Source organism: Artemia franciscana, chromosome 3, assembly GCF_032884065.1.
Source record: "Artemia franciscana chromosome 3, ASM3288406v1, whole genome shotgun sequence".
Taxonomy (NCBI): Eukaryota; Metazoa; Arthropoda; class Branchiopoda; order Anostraca; family Artemiidae; genus Artemia; species Artemia franciscana.
In genome coordinates, this window is record NC_088865.1 from 23630011 (window position 1) to 23642787 (window position 12777).

The following is a 12777-nucleotide window of genomic DNA, read 5'->3' on the forward strand; positions in this document are numbered from 1 at the left end:
AGTAAGTCGTCCAAAAAGACATAGTTATAAGGTATTTCGACTACGCTGAATAAAATGGCTATCTTAGAATTTTGATCCGTTGACTTTGGGAAAATAATTAGATATAATAAACACGCATCCGTGATCTGCCTTCTGGCAAAAAATACAAATTCCACATTTTTGTAGATAGGATCTTGAAACTTTTACAGTAGGGTTCTCTGATACGCTGAATCTGATGGTGTGATTTTCGTTAAGATTCTATGACTTTTAGAGGGTGTTTCCCCCTATTTTCTAAAATTCAGGGTCGCAACTTTTGATGGGTAGGACTAAACTTGATGAAACATATATATTTAAAATCAGCATTAAAATGCGATTCTTTTGATGTAGCTATTTCTATCAAAATTCTGTTTTTTAGACTTTTGGTTACTATTGCGCCGGGTCGCTCCTTACTACAGTTCGTTACCACGAACTGTAGTAAGCAACTTTGTTTCCAAGGCAACTTTGGAAAAAAAACTGTCAAACGAGGACGAATCGCCATTTGAAGCTGATTCAGGAATTGTTACTGACTTTTTGGCTGATCTTATCAATAAAGGTTTTTTTCACAAAAATCGATTTAAGAGAATTTCAAAAAATAGCACGAAGTCCTCGGAAATGATGCTGGATTGAAAAGAACACTCCATTACTGAAATCACTATAGCCTAGAAATTTTCAAAGAATGATGCAATGGTGTCATTCAAATTATTTTGATTTTTCCATCGACAGCCAACGACAACATGACTTTTGATTTAAGTCTTTTTCCAAGTGAAAATTTCAAATCCACTGGTCCCTTCCCTCCACTCTCCAATAGTCCCTGAAAATTGTTTGCACAGTATACAGTTGTGAAACTCGGGAAAAAAACCGGCATCAATAGATTTTAGGGTTTGCTGAATTGCCGGCTTATCTTAGTGTATGTCTATCAATTAGAATGTCTGATTTTAGTTCAATCTTTCAATAATTGATATACCAGAAGTAAACACAGAAGTAAAGAAACATTTACTAACGCCTCCCTACGTTGGTCCAGATCTACCACCAGCTGTCGTTGAAATATCTCTTAGAACTAGTGATGGTGATTCAATGGCTCTTGAACTCTGGAGTTTTAGGTAAGTGTGTCTTGTAAATACGTGTTAGTATATTTTTAAATTGAAAGAATTAGGAAATCGATTATTGAAAGACTTGAGGAGATTCGATACCTTAAATTATCAGCCTATCTCGTCTATTATAATGTTTTTTCGGTTGTGTTGCCAAATTATTTAGGATTGGTTTGGCGGTCTTGCCATAACTTATAGAGCTTGGACAAGCGATCCGAATAAATGGGAGAAAACCAAAAGCCAACACCTACTTTCCCTGGAATTTTAGAAAAACCTTGTAACTTCTCTTGTTTCGTTCCAGAGATAAAGATATTTAGTTTTAAAGAAAGTTATATCATTAGGAAGTGTAAATTTGTTGTTTTTTTTTCGATTAAATCGAGCGGAATTATCTTTTTAAAATTCAGTAAAGGGTTGTCCCTAAAAACGTTCTAGTATACCTGCTAGGAAAATGCCAAAAACCACCTCAAAAGAAGTGTTATTTGATCAATTTGACAGCTGTTAGAATTTTGTGTGGTGCAACCCGCTTTGAATGAGAACGTAAGTAGTCCTTTGGGGGAATTCGCTAACGGACCCTTTTTCATGAACAGATATGGTGAAAAATCCGAGATGTTTAGAAGCATGGACACCTCAGGTCCCAACATACCTAGGACGGTTATTAGCGCTGAACTGTAAATAGCAACCAAGACTTCCTGTTCCTTCGATTGCAAAGGAAAACACAAATTTTTGAATATACAAATTTTATTCAAAATATATTTACAATCCAATATTCTAATTCTTCAGTTGAAAAATTAAAAAAAAAGCTGCAGATATCGCTAATATTAACTGATGATAAAACTACGCCCACAAAAAAACGAATAGACTTTAGTTTAATGAACGCTTCCCAAACAATAAATTTTTTAAAGGAAAATTAGGAGCCATATTGATTTAATTAATTACATTCCAACATTTTAACTCTTAAGCAGAAAAACTAAAAAAAAACAAAAAACCTGCAAATGTCGTTAATATCGTTATATCGCAAATATCGTTTATCAGTAATAAAACTATATCAATAAATAAGAAGCAAAAATTAGTCTAATGTATGGTTCCGAGAAAAGAAGTTTTTCAAAGAAAAATTTAAAGCCATAATAAAGCGGAACACGATCAGGAATTAATCAAAGAAATTGCTGCTGTAAGTGAATTCATGAATTCTAAAACGAACAGAACTTATATTGAATAATCAACTCAAATTTAAAACGAGCAGAAATCAGCTTGTTCGAGCTAAAACTTATAAAGGCTAGTGTCGTTCGCGCTTTACTAGAAACAAAATTTATTTTAAAAGATTTCTCTTTTTTCTAATAATAAAATTGAGAAATCAAAAATTTATGAGACACCAGGAACTAATCTCATTGTTTATTAAACATTCTGTCTGCTTTTAGTAATTCTTTCTGGTAATTTTGATTATTTTGGTGATGTTTTGTTTATTTATGCTTTGACATATAAAAACCACACTGTACAGATTATTTTCAGTAAAATCCACATGACCCTCATGCCTTTCATTGGATTTAGATGAAGAGAAATAGCGCTCTCTTATTTGTAAACCTTTATTATCTATTATAGTATTTTTTGTTGTTGTTGTTGTGTTGTTGCTAATGTTATGACTAGCAAAAAATATTGTAATATTTTAATACAGGTCGTTTTCCTCTGGCTTTTTGAAGGTTTGCCGTCTGGTAGCCATATTTATATTTTTGGTAATTTCTGTATGTTTTATGCTTCAATTGATTATTCGTTGGATTTATGTTCTTTTTAAAAAATTTAATCATTTGTATCTGTACTTGTTAATTTTTTACTGGTGTAATCATTCGTTTTATTATCTTTTAATTTTGAAATACTCTATGACTTTATTTGTGATAGTCTTTGGTTTAAATATGGCTCTTTAATTTTCTTTGGAAACCTCCTTTTTTAATTTTTTTTTCTAATTAACAGTAATATAAGCTCTTTTGTATCAAGATCTTTCAGGTTTTGCTTCCTTTAGTTGAATTTGTTGATACATCTAGTAAAAATTCGACTAAAATACATCTTTTTGAAATCACTATTTAGTTAGTATTGAAATTGGTATAGTTTGAGGGCATAATTTCCTCTCCAACCCAAAAAAAACAAAAACCTCTCTATATACATAAATTTCAAACTCATTTTGAATTAGGTTCATTCAGGAGGGGGTTCCTGGAACTCCTACACAGGCTTCATATTTTCATATCATAGGTAGAAATACATATTATAACATGTTTAGTTTGAGGACTGATGCCCCCAAAACCGTCTGTATACTCGCAGACGTGCTACAGCCCTTTTGATTTCCGAACTTCCAGGAAATTATCAGTCGTGCTTCCTATACGGTATATATTTTGTAGGAAGGGGGAAATGTTAGGTCTCATTGAAAATAGAACTCTATCAAGGTTAAAGCCTGTCTACTTGAGGACCAAATAGAAGGCCTCAGTCCTCAACTTTATCTGTACGTACGTTTTTAGCCTCTTTCAAAGTTTAGGGTCATATCAGGTACAATCGCGTGGGGCAGGGGGTATGTGCTCCCCTTGATTTTTTTGCGCCATCCTAGATTTTGAAGTGTCTTTTTTATAATATTTCGAAAATGCCTTTTTTGTATTTTAATTAAAAAACAACACAATTGCCCCTCTTTGGATTTTAAAAGAAGTTTCTTGTCCCCTCCCCTAATTTTCGTAAATTGACGCTGCTGATCGGGTACTTATCTGTGATACTCACTTTCTCGAACTCATTATGTCAGTCAATTCAACAAAACTTCTTTTTAAACATGTTATTTCCCTTTTAAATTCCATGACTTAATTGTGAAATTAAGAAGATGGAGAGATAGTTTTATGTATATGTTGGTTGAGGCTAGACCATTTTATAGATTTTGACATAGTTTTAGGGTGACAAGGACAGTAATCATGGAGATGGGCGTGATAGTGATGGATGTAAAAGCGGGAGATATGGCGGTGAAATCGACAGAGCTTGCAGATTTAACATCTAAAATGAGGATAGTGTTGGTATTAGTACTGCTACTACTCTAACTCGCATCTCCAATATTATCTATGTTTATGATAATAAAACTGTATCAATTGAAAACGAAAAAATTAAAAAACTTTAGATTATGCTCTCATTCTCTTCTTGGCTGCTTTAGAAGGTATCGTAATAGAGCGTATCACGTTTTTTCCCATGAGAGCAAGAAGTGAAAAAAAATTAAAGTAATTGAATTGCTCCGTAACGCAGTGAGAGAGAATACAAAAATACTATCAGTGCCATCTAAATAATGGGTTGAAGAATGTGATCAATTTTAAGAGAAGTCAATTTAATAATTGTAGGTTTTGCCTCTTTTTGCCGTATATTTTTCAAATTTGTCTTATATTATTCCAAGTTTTTCGGAAAATACGGATCCTCCTATGTCAACTCCGTCTACGATTTATAACCGAATGGTCACTCTCTTGAAGTCTATATTGGCCGTAACTCGTACAGTTCCTGCTTACAAGCTGGCTAGAAGACAAGGATCTGACACATATATTATCTGCTACCGGGTTTATGCTGGTCATCAAAGTTCAGTTGTTTTAGGTATTTAGTTTTTCTGTAATATTTTATTATTTATTTTGCTTAGGAGTAGTTTTGACCTAGGCACTTGGGCAGGAGAACGGAAGGGGCTTCAGGTCTCTTTCCTTTAAAAATCCTGAAACTGTTTCTTCATGAACAAAAAAAAACTCTCTTTAAGTACTTCCTTAGTTAAAAAAAAGAAGCTGTTCAATAATACGAGTACTTTACTTTTTATCTTTTTGTAGAATTTTTCCTCCTGTGTTTTCTAATTGTTTTTCCCTGTCTCTTCCTCTATGAAACGATTCCTACGTTTTTTCCAAGTTTTTTTTTTCATTCATGTACTTTTCTTGGGGTCTACTTTGTTAATAAATTGGATTTTTTCTTCATATTGTTTGGTTGCTATCACTATATTTAAAAAGTTTCGTTTTTGTGATTCAACTGAATATTGGAAGTAAACTGATCGTATTTTTAAACGATTAATTTGAACAACAAAAAAGGATATATAATTTATTTCAATATCCCTGAATATTGTATATGGTTGTGTATATGCTATTCCTTATTGAAGTGATTATTCTAAGATATATATTTTGAATACAACTAGAATTTAAGCTTCTACAGATATATTTGCTACTTTAAAATTATTCCAATAAATCGCTCTAAAAAAGCCTACTGTTGTTAAATCCTTTATTTAGATCAAACATTCAACATAATAGATAAACCAGTCAAGTAGCAGAGCATGTCCAGGGGACGAGAAACACTTTATTACATATCTATCTATAGGTTATGTTATATCTTTTAATAAAAAATAAGATAAAAAAAAGGAGAGAGCGGGAAATAGCTTTTTACTGCAGCCAGACGCGAAACCTAATCTTAAAGGCGTCAAAAAAAGAAACTAATAAGCCTTTAAGAAATCCTAAAACTCTAAAAATACTAAAACGCAAGATTTGAATGTAACACATCTTTATCTTAAAATAAAGCCAAATTAATCGAATTTTTTATTTAGTAAAAAGTTTAATTAATAATTAATAAAATCTAAATTATTGTTCAGAATAGAAGCTTGAAAAAGAGTAATTGAATTTCGTTTTCAAATTTTGACATTGCCTACAAAAAAGTAGGCCAAGTATACAAAATATTACAACTAATGGGTTCTACTGTTGGAAATAAGTTGCCTATCGCGGAAAATTTTAAGTGATGGTTTGAGGTTATTGGTGTCAATGTGGATATAACTTGTTTATATCGACATCAGATTTATTTTCACGGATTTCTTTGTCTTAAAGATGATCTATTTGGTCATCACAATAAGATATGTGTATCTACCTAGAAATATCGACTGAAATATATTGACCTGCCTATATTCCCAGATATGGATTTCTAATTTTCTATCGTAAATTATTTACTCTGTTTGTGAATATGCTACTTGATATTAGGATTTTGGTCCTAGATCAAAGGTTGTCTGACTTTTTTGTAACATGTTGCCTTTTTAGTCTAGTTCCATAGTCTGAATCGCGGATAAATAGGTTTGTCGTCATATTAAGCAAAACAGTATTCTAATACAATCATACAATCGAAAGTAACTCTTAAATTAAAAAGGGATTCCCTTAAGAAAGAGGGCGAAGGGTTGCTCTCGTTTTGGGATCAATGTTTTTAGGTAGCCATGACACTCAAGCTTGACCCGCTTAGAGGACGAAAAAGAAGAAATTCATGCACAATGTTCTTTTTACTTTTGAGAGTGGTCCTTCGACAAGCCTTTTGGTAAAACTTCACTTCAAATAAAAAATGAACGAAAAAAAGCAAAAGCAAAAATTCTAAAGTAAAGAATTTAATAAAATCTAAGTCGAATCCATCTAAATACTGTTTAATAAATTCTAATGTTATCAAATAGTCGCTTTTAGTAGTAAATCTAATCTTAGTAAACGTTGATAATGGAAAATCAAATAGCACAGCTTAGATATATTTCGAAGTGTTCAGTTAATTGGTTTAATTCTTTAAATTGTGATTTTAAGCCCTTCCCTGGGCTTTTAAGGTTCATATTTTCGCATATCTTGCTCTGTTTACTACATTTTTTTTCTTATAATAAATAAATATAAATCTGAATAGTGAAGTATGAAGGCAAGTTAAAAATAGATGTTTGATGAAATATTAAATATGGGTTAAAAGTCCATTGATGTGAGTCAAACTCATAGATGGATACAATTTTTTTTTTTTTTAATTAGCTTGTTGCATCTAAATAATCGTATGGAACTTCCTAAAACGTTTGTATATGTTTTTATCCTAGGACAGGCGCTAGAGATGACCACAATTTAGTTCCGTGTACAGAGGCGGTTTTAGGGGAGAGAGAAGTAGTGCCATTCCCAGACGCAGAAATTCTAGGGGCGCAAAATTTCAAATAAATAGTCTAACGGTTATATTCATTTTGTAATTTTGAAATATAATTTTTTTTTTTTTTTAAATAGAGTAGAAACACAGTTGGCAAAATTTCGTCAGTAAATGAAATTTTGTTAAAATTTGGCGAGACAGAAGAGGGGGGGGGGGGTAATCAATATTTTTCCCAAGGTGCAAGAGAGGCCTGAACCGCCACTGTCCGTTTATTTCCTGAGAAATGGCACTAAACTATTCATCAGTTTCTTACCACCTGAATGAGGAATAGCGCTGATATCCTTTGTTGATGTATTCCTTGAGTCTCCCAATGGCCCTTGGACTTCCTGTTGACAGTCCATGCGCGGTATGGCCCCAAAGAAAGAATTTGGAAAGGTTTTGGATCATATTATGGGAGACGTCTACTCATAGGATTGAGACTGATCCTGTGGCCCTTAAAATATTTAAAATAAGTTAATTTTTTTAATTTATCCTCCCTTGGCCTTTTCCCACATGAATTAAAATTCGAAAAAAATGTTCTAACCATCTAGGCTGAAGTTGCCTCAAGGAGCTTAAAGTTTCAAAATTTCACTTAAAAACATGTTTTTCAACTTTAACTTTTCCCTTTTTTAGATAATAAAAGATTTCCGCTCTAGACTTGTCACAAAATTACTTGTTTCACAGAGAACACAAAACCATTGGCGATACGTCTTTTATGCTCCATTTTTCACTGTCCTAAAGTCCTGGTTCTTAGTTGTTGATTTGTTTTTTTATTATTATTATTATTTTTATTGGTCACTTTGGCTTAAAATCTTTCATTCCACTGCTAAAAAAAACGAAACTTCCTTAAGTAAAAACCCAGATTATAGCTCCACCCACGCTGTTTCAGATTTTTCTCTGATTTTCTTAATTTAGATTTTCTTCTTCTGTAGTTTTTGTTATTTGCCATTCGTATCTTTATTTATCGTCTTTTGTGCTTACTTAAGATAGAGGGGAGAAAAGACTAAACGACAGTTTGTGATTAATAAAAAAAAAGAAAAAAAGTGGAAATGTTTTGTTTTTTTTAATGGCTTCACGTATATCCTTATATCACATAGTTCATCTATTGCTAAAATTCCTCTGTCCTCTATCAAACTTAGTATCTACATAAAAATTCGATATCGAAGTAACAATGGACCTCCCCCAATGTCGGCACGACGAATCCAGTGACGCAGTTAATTTTCTTTTTATGTGCTATGCTTTTTTAGATATCACCTAGTATCTGAAGGGCTGGAAACAGACTTAAAACAGTTTTCACATCCATGAACATAGTATACATGTTTAGGAGAAAACGAAGAGGCAGAGACGGAAAGAAATTGGAATTCGAAAAGATCTACTGACGAAACTATATATATTTATCTATTTTTTCTAGTTCCAAAAAAAAAATCACTATTTACGTTTTGCCGAAAACTTGAAAAATGCTGATACTAGGTTTTGAGAGATGACAGCTGAGCAGTATCCTTTATCTTTCCTGTTTCCAGGAGAAGGTTCAAAGTTGCATCAAATTGGTCAAGTTGCGACTCCTTTTGGTACAGTAGGTGCTGTTGTCGAATATCGGACTCATTTAGCCCTCAGCCCTCATAAAGCAGAAATTCCTATTTTAATAAAAAGTGATCATTTTCAACCGGAAAGTAGTCCAAAATCGTGCAGAGAAGCAGCCATTGCTGTAAGGTAAGTCAATAGTTTCCATTGGCACGTAAAATTTAAAGAGGCTTCATTTCAGGCGAACGTAGATATGTCTGAAAATTTTTAACAAATAAGGGAATGCCGTTACCTCTTTCAAATTGCGCTTAAGAATTGTTAAGCCGTTAAGCAATAAGGTAATGTATCAGTCAATTGACTTGACCTACTTGACTTAATCCTCATGCTGGGGTGGTATTGAGAGTGTCGTCAGTCTTCGCTGCGTGGGGTGGCCAGTAGTGAGGGCCTCTACGTCTGACAGTGGAATTCTAGTATGGTCCAGGAATTTCCCGAGACTATCATTCCACCAGAACTTGGGACTTCGTCTTGGACTGTTTCCAGCCCCTATTGATTGGGTCAGAGTCATAAAGAATCAGAACCAGAGTGTTGGCAGGCAGCTGCAGAAGGAGGGTTGCAATCACCTCAGTTACTAAAGTGCTACAACTGCCCAAATTTGCTTGTCGCACAGCGATTTTCGGTGCTATGGTCAGAAAATTTACTGTAATAGCGCTAAAATAGCACTTTCTTGCTATTCGAACCCTGAGCACGTGCTAAAGTATTACAATGATAAAACAGTGCTAAAATAGCACTTTCGCACTACAGGTGGCAACCATGTGCAGAAGATGCTTGAACTGGCGAAGTGTCTGCTGGGCAGTCTGGTGTGAAAAGAGCGACTGGGTAGTCACACCTCGTAGGTGGTCATTGCAGACATAGTCTGTTCATCGGATTACCTCAATTCTCCGGAGCGCCTTAGATTGAAGAGTATCGAGACGGTGCTGGACAGATGCAGTTGCAGGCCAAGTCTCACATCCGCACAACAGGATCGAACAGATCCTGTCGAGATCTTCATTTTTGAAGAGAGAGGCTCCAAAGATCTTCATTTTTGTAGCTCTTTTAATTATCGGCTTCTTTCAGACGCGACTCAGCCTCCCGAAGACGATAGAGGCCCAATGTACCAGTTACCTGCATATAAAACATAATCTTGATTTTAGATAAAGACGGTTTGATTTAAAGTCTGCTAAAATTCATGATATGTGCTCCGTTGTAAAGCGTACGCATTGCAGATTAACAAATTTACGGTTTTTATAATATCACCATCACATTTTAATTAGTCCGATATATATATATATATATATATATATATATATATATATATTATATATATATATATATATATATATATATATATATATATATATATATATATATATATATATATATATATATATATATATATATATATATATATATATATATATATATATATATATCAACAAATTGATCAGATTTTGTTTACGATTCAGAGTCACTGTGTCTACATATTAATGTTGAACCTCACCTGAGGGGTGTCCTTGTTTTTGGGGATTTTTTCCTAGCATAAAGTGAATCCCATGTTATTGCACTTTGTCTAGTAGTTTTCTACTGTTAGTAGATCGAAAATTTTCCTCTTATAAATGATTTTTTGATAATAATTACAAAATTGTTCTACCGTGGCAATCTTAACACTAAGGTTACCATTTAAGTTCCATGACATCTCCATTGTAGGATCCCTAATACGTGTTTCAACCGTTTAGACCAGATTGGATTGTCAACTTCACCTTGTTTGACGGGTAGGTAGCAGAGTAGAAACATGTTTGGTGCTTTGATAGTTTAAACACCGAGTCTGATTCTGACAGATTTTCTATAGTAGCACCGTCGTCATTCTGAGTGAATTTTCTTTGCACTGGTTCATTATGTGGCCAATCTTGTTCAGTTGAAGTAATATTTTGATAGACAAATAACTTCTTAGATTTTTAAGAATTCGGAACGAATTACAATCGTCATTTTTTTCCAATATAGAAAGTATGTCTGCTTAGAAAATACAGCCTGAAAGCGCGTAATTTCTCACTCTATTCAGCTCTCTCAAGTTGCCAGCTCTTTCATTTCTTTAGCTTTCTCACGTTGTTCCCAATAAGCATCTACAAGTTCTCAAAACTTGTTTTTCTTGGGAATAAGTTTTGATTTGGACGGCATTGATACAAAAAATTGTCTAATTAGGATTGCAAAAAGAAAAACTTAAAGGATGCTAAAATGAATCAAATTTGGTTTTGCTATATTTATTAGGCAACACTTCTCAATAGCTGCTTGAAATTTGACTTCACTAGCTATTCCAAAAATAACCTGTTTGACTATTCAGTCAAACGTTGAATTAATCATGTAGGAGGATTCCTTGTTTCGGATTTTTGACTTAGCGAAGTCGAGTTGTTCTACTGGTTGGTGCTCCGGAATCGTAGCAAATTTTTACCAGCCAAATCTCCCTCTAAGTACATTCGGTTTAGACAAAAAAAAAAATCAAGAAACGCGTAAAAAACTTATTTGTATCCATTTTTGTTACGCTTTTACGAATCAGACAAATTTTTCGGAGGGAGGGGGATCAAACCCCTCCCCCCTGGATACGGTCTTGATCCTAAGACTGCCTTTTTGCAACATTCTAAAGATCTATTAGTGAAATAACCAACAAATTTGAGTGACTATGTGCTCGCTCTCCTCAGTAACAAGAACAATGACTTATCCATGTTTTTGTTCGGGGGAGGGGGTGTTACAAAAAAAAACTTAAAAAAAAATGTTGCAAAAATTTATACAAATGCCTTTCTGTTACATTTTTAAGATCCAGACAAAACAATTGAGGAGAGGGGACAAACTCAATAACCTTCTTCCCTGGATACGGTCTTAAACAGGAGTTTCGGAAAGTCAACTAGAGTTCGAGGGCAAAACGTTTCGAGTATTTATAGCCACGGAGGGTAAGACACTTGAAGATGACTGTAGTTCAAATTAAGTCCAAGGTTCGAGCACACTCATTTTGGTGTTGCTAGGCTTATACTAATTGGTTTTGTAACATTGATGAGAGGAGAAGCTCCTTCTATAATCTTACTACAAGCCAATGCTCTTAAGGTGCTCCTCGTCTCAAACATGTCTTTTCATTGCTAGGTTACAAGACAGATGGCATCCAGCAAATGGTATCCTGATCTGATTTTTTTTTTTTTTTATGATTTCCTTGTCGACCCGATTGTCAAAAACTGTCAAACCTTGCTATCAAGAGATAAAATTGTTCATAAAAAGATATCCAGCGAAAATTTTAATTCACTGATTCAAAGTCTTAGGTACGTCATGTTTAATTGGTCCTTTCTGAAAGCTTAAATTTGGTTATTATTTAATTTTTTCAGCATAGGTCATAGTTGAACCTTTTTTTTTATCGGATTTTAGCCTCCATTTTGGGGGGGGGGAGGGAGTACCTATGGAAGGCATTATGATGTCCGTTTATACGATTAATTAGTTAAGATTTTCATAGGATTTATCAAATTGAAATAATAGAGGCTCCGGATGCCCAGAAAGCCCTTCTCAAATTCTTCTGGTTACGGCGCCTTGTCGAACGTTCATAAGTCTGATAGGCTTAGAACACAAAGTATGAATTATTTTGTGTTTCGTAATTTCGAATTCAGCTTGTGATTTCGAGAAATCTTGGCAAGTTCAGTGAAACCAAATGTCTCCGTGTTAATATGCATATAGCGGAATATTTATATATTAACTCCGGTTAAGGAGACAGTCGGAGAATACAAATGAATAACTGAAATCTTGGATCATAACTGCTATACATTTATTGGCATGCCAGGACCAGGTTTATAAGCCAAAAGTGAATGGGTAGTGATTTTTTTTCTATTTGTTTACCTGCCCTGTCTTATGCGAAGTTGCCCTTCCCAAATTAAAAAATGCCTGTGTTGCATATCAATTTCTTAAATATAGTCGATACCTGACAGCTAAAGGATATAAAACAGTTCGTGGTAACCAATCGTAAGTAAGGAGCAACACGGCTCAATAGTAACCAAAACCCTAAAAAACGGAATTTTGATATCAGTGATGATTCCAAATATATAAGATTCATTGAGATTAGTGTTACCAATAAAAAGCTACGAGCCTGAGAAAATTTGCCTGATTTTTTATAAAGAGGGAAACACCCTGAAATTCTTCAGGAAAAGAACACCATTGGATT

General features: G+C 33.8%; 1 protein-coding gene across 3 annotated transcripts in view; it reads left to right on the forward strand.

Moving 5' to 3' along the window:
- Nucleotides 1-12777, forward strand: part of LOC136025046 (autophagy-related protein 13-like) — a 108009-nt gene that overhangs the window by 22726 nt on the left and 72506 nt on the right. For all 3 annotated transcript variants that reach the window (XM_065700721.1, XM_065700720.1, XM_065700722.1), the window contains 3 exons: nt 958-1118; nt 4510-4700; nt 8552-8741. In XM_065700721.1, coding sequence (XP_065556793.1) covers nt 958-1118; nt 4510-4700; nt 8552-8741 — 542 coding nt within the window. The remainder of the gene's footprint in view (nt 1-957; nt 1119-4509; nt 4701-8551; nt 8742-12777) is intronic.